This window comes from Oryzias melastigma, linkage group LG10, assembly GCF_002922805.2.
Source record: "Oryzias melastigma strain HK-1 linkage group LG10, ASM292280v2, whole genome shotgun sequence".
In the NCBI taxonomy this organism is placed as follows: domain Eukaryota; kingdom Metazoa; phylum Chordata; class Actinopteri; order Beloniformes; family Adrianichthyidae; genus Oryzias; species Oryzias melastigma.
Genome location: NC_050521.1, coordinates 26,652,357 through 26,662,425, shown reverse-complemented (window position 1 = coordinate 26,662,425; position 10,069 = coordinate 26,652,357). Strand labels below are relative to the sequence as shown.

The 10,069-nt window shown below is 40.1% G+C and overlaps 1 protein-coding gene across 1 annotated transcript in view; it reads left to right on the top strand.

Moving 5' to 3' along the window:
- Positions 1-9,840, top strand: part of LOC112137833 (complexin-2) — a 48,745-nt gene extending 38,905 nt beyond the window's left edge. Inside the window, exons 3-4 of the mRNA XM_024260343.2 lie at positions 3,747-3,922; positions 6,056-9,840. Coding sequence (XP_024116111.1) covers positions 3,747-3,922; positions 6,056-6,250 — 371 coding nt within the window. The 3' untranslated portion in view covers positions 6,251-9,840. The remainder of the gene's footprint in view (positions 1-3,746; positions 3,923-6,055) is intronic.
- Positions 9,841-10,069: the final 229 nt, after the last annotated feature.

Here is a 10,069-nt window from a genome sequence, read left to right as displayed (position 1 = left end):
ATTTTCTTGTGTACAGCACTTTGGGCCTCCTTGGCTGGTGGTGAAAGGTGCTTTATAAATGAATAAATGAAATGAAATGAAATGAAATTTATTTAGCTAATTATATGTTTAGCCCTTTCTTGGCATTTCCTGTAACATTTTAGCATCTTTAATCAGCACAAAACTATTGACATCACGTTTAGTGGAGTAGAACCATTGTTTGACTATTTAGCAAGCAGTTAGCAATTTTAATGTTCATAATGTTCGTTCATACACATTCTATTATCATCTAATTTTGCATTGTTTACTATTCATTATCTATCTTCTCCTAGCAACTGTGAATTGTGTTCAGTGTGTATTAAAAGCTGGTTGTAGAGGAAATGATGAGAACAGAAATGGGATCTCTAACACTACAGTGGTGTGGGGGTTAGCATCATGGCCCCCCAGTAGGAACATTTCTGGTTCAGATCTTCTGTTACTGTTTTGTAGAGTTTGTCGATAAAGATTCTCTGTCGTTGTGTAGTTTGTAAATGATCTTTGCTGTTTTTCGTGGACTTTTTGAGCAAAAACCTCTATATTATAATGTAATTTTTATCCTTGTATCCAGGGACATTCAGTGTCCTCTAATATAATTCCTGCAAAGGCAGACGGCTCCATCTTTAAAGTTCCCTACCAGAGACGGAGGATGGAGACCTGGAACGTGACAGTGAGGTCACAGGAAGAGCTTGTTTTAGGTCTGCCTGGTGTGGTAACGGCGGCCCTGTTCTCATTATCGCCTGTTTCTCTGCTGCACGTCGCGGTGACCGCAGAGTCTAAGGTTCAGGATTTGTCTGACCGCTCTTTAAGTGCTGGCCTCCGTCCAGCTATTGAGCTGGAAAGAGGAGCTATCACAGGCGGACAGGGAGCAGAGGCAGGAGGACCGCTCTTTAGGAGGTTTCACTTTTAATCAGCACCGACTTTTTGCTCTTTTTGTTGTCGTTTTCATATCTTTATACTTGGGAGGACATTCAAAGAAAGTGCATTTCTTCTGCTGCTTAGTTCAGCTTTTCCGTGCTTGCCCAAACTAAATTAATATATTTTTTTAATTTAAACTTTATTCTAGTTTATGCACTTGTATTATAGAACTCATCCAAACAAAAAGCTGATTTGTTTTCTGCTATGTGAGTTAAAACGTTCTTCAGTTGCTGTGAACATGTTTGTCTTCGGTATTTATATCACAATGAGTCAAATGTATTCTTAGTTTCCATCGTCAGCATCATTTGCTCTGTTGACTAGTCTGACATTTTGGGATTTTCACAACAACAGCAAAACGATCTGAAAGTAAATGATAAAAAAGAGAGAAGAGGCTACAGAAAAAAATCAATTTATGGAGCTTCTGGTCTAGTGTGTCCTAAAGCTCCTTTTTACCTTTATTATTATTGTTTGAATGTACCATTGTACTGCGTTAGTATCGTTAAGTAATCATAAGGATAATGTGAGTTACACAGACTTATGACAGGTGATGCTGTCCTACAGCATCCTTAAGCTATTCTCTAGTCATTAGTAAGGCTCGTTACTTATTGTGCGCAAATACTGCACACATGGGGTGTGCACGTGACATGTTAGTGCCCATAGGACACCCCTAAGCTGTCCACACAAACTACACACTGATTGTCTAATTTCCTCATTTCTAACAGTCAGCCTGTACACAAGGAGTCTGCAAGTATCACATGAAAAGAACTGGATCCTTGCACAATCTGCATGATTTAAGGGGTAATGGAAAATAAAAAAAAATCTGTATGACACGACTGCATCTTAAATGCATTCTCACTACCAACTTGTCATAGATGGACGTTTGGTTCGGGGCCCCTCTGCACCACTTTTTTACTTTTTGGGTGTTTCCATTAAATCAGGGGTCCCCAACCTCCGAGCTGCAAACTGGTACCGGTCCGAGGGCCACTTGGTACCGTGCCACAGACGGTGAAAAAACTGCATGCACTAATCAGGAGTCCCCAACCCTACAGGGCACAATATCCTGACTAAGTACAGGTACCTTAACCCAGTTCTGCATCGATTCATGCATCCCGAGTGTTGGGGACCCATGATTACATAGCAACAGGCAGCATGTCTGTCAGGAGTCAGAGCTCTGCCTCCCCCTCCGGTCACCGGCAGCAGCCATCTCCAGAGTACTGACTCACTACATCTCCCAGCATCCCCAGCGCACAGTTCCTGGATGCTGCTCAGCTGTCTCTCATTTGCTAATCACCCACAGGACACTTAAGCACTGCCGGAGCATAGTTTGTGCTACTCAGCCTGCATACCGACCATCTCCTGTTTAACTGACCTTGCCTCATCCTTGGTTTTGATTGTTTGTCACCTGCCCAGACTCTCGCCTGGACCCTGACCACTCTGGTCGCTCTCTGATGCTCCCATGCTCGTTGACTGACCCTGATTTGCATTTTAGGAGAACCAAAAATGTCAAAAAGTGACGCTTAGGGGGCCTGAACCTTACATTTTACACAAGTGTTCACTACGACCAATCGCTTGCAGCATGAACATGTGCATAAACACTTTCTCTGAATGGGCACACCAAGCAGTTTACAACTTTTTTCACCTGAGTGCCTGTATGCACCCATTAGAGCAGCTGCGATTTAGACTGAACTATTTCTTTATTACATAATTATCTCTGCCCTTCAGATTCTTTACACTTTTATCAAACGTCGTTTTGCTGATAAAATCATGTTCATAATAAGCAGCATTTTGTATCATTGTGTTGGATTCAGCGTTCAGTGCAGAATGTGCTCCTCTCAATGATGGGTTACAGCTAAAGGTCTCCAGGGGTCTCAGTAGTTTAACAACAAAGAGGATGATTGTTCTAAAATAAAAACATATTTAGTGTTTTTTTTTTTCTTAAACATCTGTTCGCTCTGCTGTTTGTATTTCTGCTCACATAAAAGCGTGAGGTGGATCATCTAATGTGAAGATAAATCCTGGGGTTATTTGGACGAGCTGGAACACAGTGACTGTGAAGTGACTTATGAAGCATGTCATTGGACGCCTGCAGCACACAGCAGATGCTCTTCGCCGACTCAGCCATGTGTGGTTAAAAGACGGAGCAGGATGTTGACGTCTGCAGATCAACCCTTACAGTCACCACGTTGTGTTTTCACATTCTTGAATAGCCATTATTTCCGACTCCCATAATTTGTAATTACACAAACATATGATCAACATAAAGCTTAACATTTACAGTTCAGCTGCTTTAGGCTTGAAATGTTAAACTCTGACTTATCTTGAATGGTAAACAGATAAGGAACACAATGACTAAAGAGTATTTTCATAACGTTTGATCTCGTGTTTAGCATATCTAACGCATGCAGACAGAGGAGCGGATCGGGGTCAGAATGACCCCCAGAGTGCATTTGTTCCAGTCTTTTCCGCAGCCTTTCGTTTCATCACCCAAGTGGACGCTTTGCATGCGACCGTCAGCCTCTGCTGGAGATGCCAAAGGCCAACACAAAGACAATCAAGACAATTGTTAATAATTAATGGTTGTGGCTTTCATCTCACGCTGATGCTTATGGCCCTCGGCCTTTGTTCCCCCATTGTCAGACATTTCTATCGCCACTTGGCGACAGACATGACGACCTGAACCAGGATCTATTGAATTATCTAACTGTCTGATGCGAAGCACAAAACGTTGAATGCCGACCCACAGCAGTAACATTGAGTCTATCTTTGCAATGACTTACAAACTGAGTAACATGCCTCCATCTTTTCTTCCACAGGGGCCACCAAAGACATGGGGAAGATGCTTGGTGGGGAAGAGGAGAAGGATCCCGATGCTCAGAAAAAAGAGGAAGAACGGCAAGAAGCACTGAGGCAACAGGAAGAGGAGAGGAAGGCCAAATATGCAAGAATGGAGGCTGAGAGGGAAAATATCCGGCAGGGCATCAGGGACAAGGTAAACGCAAATGTTTGCATAACAAGTGGGAAATATCTTCTAGACAACTGAGGTTCTCAGCATAGTGATTACATGTCTTACTGTCCTGGAATTTACACCATTTTCATGTTTAAAGGTGGAGTTCAAGCAACGTTTAAAGGATGTAAATACGCTTTAAACCAGATAACCGAGTAATAAACCGGTCATCAACAGAACCTTCCTGAAATCCTTCCTTTAGCTCAGCAACATGTTTTATACAGCGAAAGACTCAGTTTTGTTTTTCAATTTAAAACGGTTTATTTCTAAAACACAAATCAACAACCAAGTTTCTCTTAAGATGTTTCACAAAATGAAACCTTAAATGAAGAAACGACTGAAGTCCAGGTCTTTACAATCATTGGGCAACAGAATAATCAAGGTTAGTGCAATAATCTAATCACACACTAACACAAACACAAGGATCTGTCACAGCTACACATTCTAACTCCCAACTCGTCATACATGGACATATGGTACGGGCCCCCTTCACCTCACTTCTTGATGTTTTGGGTGTCCCTTTTAACATACTGGCTGTTCCCAAAAAAATCCCAGGTCCTGAACTCTCGGGACGCAGAACCAGTTAGGGTTAGAATACCCTAACCAGTATCGGCCCGCGTCTTGATGGTTGGGGACCCCTGAGCTTAAGCATTTTTTTCCCTTTCTGTGGCCTGGTACCAAGCGGTCCTTGGACCAGTGCCATTTGTACATTGACTAAACATAAAACTGGACGCCCCTGTTTCGCCAACTGTATCCTTTCACTAAAATATTTATTTTCTGTCTTGGTTGAATGTTACCGTGTAAAATTTTTAGTAAAACTATGTTCAGGAAAGCCGAAAATGTTCCCATTTATCAGATTTATCTGCATACCAGAAAACTGGTTTGAGCAACGAGGGGAAAATGGCTATTTAGCTGGAGGTAAACATGACTGTCATCTCCCCGTGCAGCCACTCCTACAGACAGAGATGTTCCCACTGCCTCCATTCACATCCTTAAAATATTTATCACCCCAGAATTCCATTAACGCGAGTCTGGCACGACACTAAACGGGTCGCTGAGGAGTCCAGACGGGTATCTGCTGCTCTGCCTGCAGAACAGACATTACTCAAGCAGCTGACCTTTCGGTGATCTGAAACCCTGCAGATCTACAGAAAATGCTTCTACAGACTCCAGGAGGGAAAATCTGCAATTTTCTTCTGCTATTTCAACAAGCTGCGACCAAAAAAAAAAAAAAAAAAAAAAAATCAAATTTTGTTTCCTGTGCAATTTTATACTGAAACAGGGATGCTCATTCTATGAATGCAACCCCTTTTAGATAAGTAAATAAAACTATTTTTCCTGTCAAGTATAAATAAAATATCATATAAGATGTATCCAGATCAAACAGAAGTTACAAAAATTTGGCCTGGAATTAAGCAACAGTCTTTTCATTTTAATTCAAATTTGGATTATTATGCAGTATTTTTGGTCAAAAATGCAAAGTTAAAGTATTAGTATCTGGAAAACTATATAGTAAAAATACACAAGTCTGTTTGAGATAATAGTGGGTGACCTAAAGAACAAGGATATAGTATTCAAGGTCTGAATTTATGGACCAAAGTATTTTTTTTCAAATGTAAAGTTGGCTACTCAAAACGTATATTGGACAAAAATGGAAAACTATTATCTGGAAAACTATACAGTAAAAGTACATAAGTCTGTGTGAGGTGAGAGTGGGTAACCAGTAGAACAAGAGGATATGATTCAAGGATTTGAATTATATCCCAAGTTGTCTTTGATCAGTTCAAATTTGGGTAGTTATACAGTAGTTTTGGTCAGAAATACAAAGTTTAAGTAATATTATCTAAAACAACTAAGTCTGTTTGAGGTGGTAGTAGGTAACAAGGATACAGTATTTAAGGCCTGGAATTGTGCACCAAATTCACTGTATTCAAATTCAAAGTATGCTACTTGTAGTTTTTCGTTCAAACATTCAAAGTATTATTATCTGGAAAAGTAGACAGTAAAAGCTTTTATTTTGTAAAAAGTTAATACTTTGAGGATCCCATTCTATGGGACTATAGAAGCTAAACTTTATTTCTAGACAGATTTAAAGTTGACTTCATGTTGCATTTGCAGTATGGCATCAAGAAGAAGGAGGAGAAGGAAGCGGAGGCGGCAGCTGCAATGGAGCAGGCCTCCGAGGGAAGCCTCACCCGCCCGAAAAAGGCTGTCCCCACCGGCTGCGGTGATGAGGAGGAGGAAGAAAGCATCGTGGATACGGTCATGAAATTCATCCCAGCTCCTCTCATGGATATGTTTAATAAAAAGTAATAGTTGCTCAGCTGAAATGTGGTTTAACTTCCTGCAGCGTCCTTCTAATTAATGCTGTTCCAGCCTGTCCTGCCCCACCCTGCAGCCACATCTATCTTCACCACTTTCAAACCCATAGGTGTCTTCTGGGTAGCGTGCCGTTATCTTATCTTAAAGCTAAGAAGATCGTGATTCAAACTGTTAAGAGCACCACGATAGAAACCATTTTCCAGGGCTCATCCATCACCCACCCTTTTTGTTTGTAAATAGCCTTGGTTGTACAAAAAAAGAGAGAACTATATCTATGAGTGAAATATGATATATAGCAAGATGACCAAGAGTATAAGCCATATTTTTCAAGAAATTATCCAAATCATATCAAAATTTGATTGAGTTTTACTTTTAAGTTCTTGCTGATATTTGATACATACTGTGTAAATATAAACGAAAAGCAATTTTTGGTTTTGATTCAGCTCATTCTGTCCCTCATAATTCACAGTGAATGTATAACTATACGTTTCAAACAAACTGTGTAAACCAGAACCTGGAGGAATTTGTTAGTGATTAAATGTTTTGTTGGTTTCTTTTTGGGGTTTTACTCTTTTGCATGTCGTTAATGGTTGTGAAGTGACGTTGACAGATTTTCAATCCGAATACATTGATATTTGAGGCAATAACTGGATCTCCATTTTTATTGAAACGACATTCCGCCTGAGGTGTACAGCGTGTCCAGAAGGTTCTTCCATGGAGAAAACCTCCGTATGTTACGCATCTCCTAAAGTCACAGGTTTTAAAACGTTAAGTCCAATGGCATAATTTTTTTTTTTTGAGATGTTGAAAAAAAAAAACCACAACGATGTTGTGAACACACATTCTATGTGAACAGACAGTGACGATAGTGCAATATATTCTGAGAAATATGAAGTTGTCCTGTGCGCATTGGTTTGACTGATGGAAGTGGAACCTTAAATCAGCAATACCAGACAATCTTCATTCTTGTGTGTTAAAATTTACTCTTTATTGTGTTGGTAATTGTTGAAAACACAAATGGGTCCACGTGTTCTTTTCAAAGCAGACAGAACATTTTAACTAAAGGAAAACTTGGGTTTCGTTCTCGTCACGTAAGAATTTTCACTACGACTTTACTAACATCACTAATCCAATCTTTGAAATTTTTCTTTCTTAAAGTCAAAAACTGACATGGCACAAATGAGGAATGTTGAAGACGAAAAAACAACATAAACTTTATTTACACTGAATCTTGTCAAACATTCCAGATCTTTCTGACATTCCACACCAGCGTCCGCTGGTTACTGACTCACTAGGCAGACGATGACAGTGGGCCTCGGCTATAGCTTCTCCAATTTGGCTACACCTTTAACCGTTCAATGACAAAGCTCTCTCTTCAACCGTTTCAAGTAATTCCAACAGAATCTGAAGCATCAGAATGAATTGGTTTACACCAAAGATGGGCAACTCCAGACCTCGAGGGCTCAAGTGTCTGCAAAATTTCCAGATATATAACCCCTACTTATGACTGATTACCTGGTTCAGGTGTGTCCAGCCAATTAGAACATGCCAGGTATTTTGGAAAACATGCAAGAATGCGGCCCTCGAGGCCTGGAGTTGCCTATCCCTGGTTTACATTAATTGTGTAAACACTTTACTACTGTAAAGTACTAAAATGTACTGCTGTAAAGTGCTGCATATCAACAAAATCTGCTGCAATTACGTTAACGCTCTGGGGTTAAGGGGTTAAACCAACCACCATTTGTGACAATGCTAATGCTAACATTGTTTCGGTTGCCCCCGCAGGATGGATAAAGGACCGTTAATGTGCTGTTATTAGCATCAAGTTAGCTCCTTTCGTGATAGAACGTGTTAGCTGATGTTTCTGCAACCCGTCCGCTCCAACCGACTATCTGCCACTCGCACTGTTTTCGCTAGCTAAACACCGATTTGGGACTGTTTTCCTCTGGAGTCCGTAGGAGAAATTTAGCTATCTCTGTGTTTGTGAGCTCTGTAAAACGCTAATGCTGTTTAAAAAAAAAGGATCAAAAAGTTGACTATGTAAAGCACATTTACTGGATTTTATGTAGTTTTAATGTACTTGTAAACTGCCTTTGCTAGCCTCTGTGTTTGCAGATAGTTAGCAACCAGTAGTTATCCGATGCATCCATTGTCAGAGTAGTTCTATAATCAAACCAAAGAATAGGGCTGGTATTATTAGATTTAGTCAAATGGTTTTATTCATATCACCTGCATACTTTATTTTAAAATTCTCAGGTATTCGAGCTTTATGCTTTGGTTAGACGTTAACCATTGTTCGCCTTTGCTGAGAGTAGAATAGTGTTTTTATTAACCTGAATTTCTCATTTTAGCATCTTATTCAACCAATACTTGTTTTTTGATTAGCCCTGGAAAATTCTAGAAACAGAGATTACTGCCCCTGAAAAGGACTCCAAGCAACACAGGCTGAAAGCTTCGTGCCTCACTGGGCTGACAGTGTTTGTGATACAATTGGTCACACCAAGGATGTTTCAAAATGCTTTTGGAAGACTTGTAGGGATTTTTAATTTGCCTACACCCTTTGTAGGGGCCAAACGTCTGTTATGATGGAGTTTTAAACTTCTAACAAAGTTTATTCAACTTACTTTAAATCTGTACTTAATGATGACTCAAAAAGTGATTAAGAAAATTTAAGGTAACTGTCGCCATAACAACCTTTGAAACACTGAATTTGTCAATTTAAGTATTTCGAATCATTGTCCAAACATCTTTTTAAAAACATAGACTCTACCAGTTCAGGAGTTTCCTGTCTCAACACATTTTTCTGCAGCCCAGTGAGATACCGCGGCTTCAAATCACAAATGTGTTCCAGTGGAGTCCTTTCAAACCTGTTCACTCTAAAATCCAATCATGTTTACGTGGAATCCACCCACTTTAACCATTCGAGATGCTTTCATCAAAATCATGTAGATGCTACTTGATTGCATCGCTAATGGCTATTAAACTACTGCCCAAACTTACTGCCCGAGTCACAAGTGTTCACTACTTTGTAGTCCAGTGCCAGAAATGTCCTGCCATCTTATTTCCACTTACACGGCCATGACCAAGTTTTAGAAAACAAACTGAAACATGGCTTTGAAAAAATAAAAAAAACTGAAGAAATCTTTGATGTGACTTGAATGTAGCTGTCTGGTGTCTCTCTCTGTTCTGTACGTGTTAGGATGCTTACTCTGGTGCACTGTATTTCTTCTGTTGTCTGTAGTCAGTCCTGTTTTCTGTCCTCTGGTGGTTAATACTTTTGAGAAAAAACAAACAAACATGTTCATTTGATGCATTTTTTTCTACGGCTAAATCTCCTCAACTCCCGCCCCTTCTTCCCTCTTTCTATCTCCTATCTGTTGACGAAAAATGTATGCATGCTTATGGTGTGTGACGTAGGCAAGGTTGTTGATATAACCGTTTCGTGTCTTCTGTGTGTGTGTTTCAGAGTTCCACCTGTTAGCCTCACTGCATGCCATTTTAGACAAATATTTCAGTCTGTAACCTTCCTGCAAAAATGGAATCACCGCACACTGAGAATAAAGTGATTTCATATGATTTTTCATCGTCTTGTGTTTCTGCATTTACTCCGTTCGGCAGCAAGCTTTTCTGCCTCTGTGTCAGACCCATATAGAAGCAACGGGCAAGGCCGTGCGAGTTTATTTTGAAAAACTATTTGCCACTGATGTGCTGGAGTGATCTTGCAGTCAGTATCATCCCATTGCATGACATTCTCTGGGAAAGTATGTGCAAAGACTGTAAATCCTGTTACTGTTTCTGTCAGTCGACCCT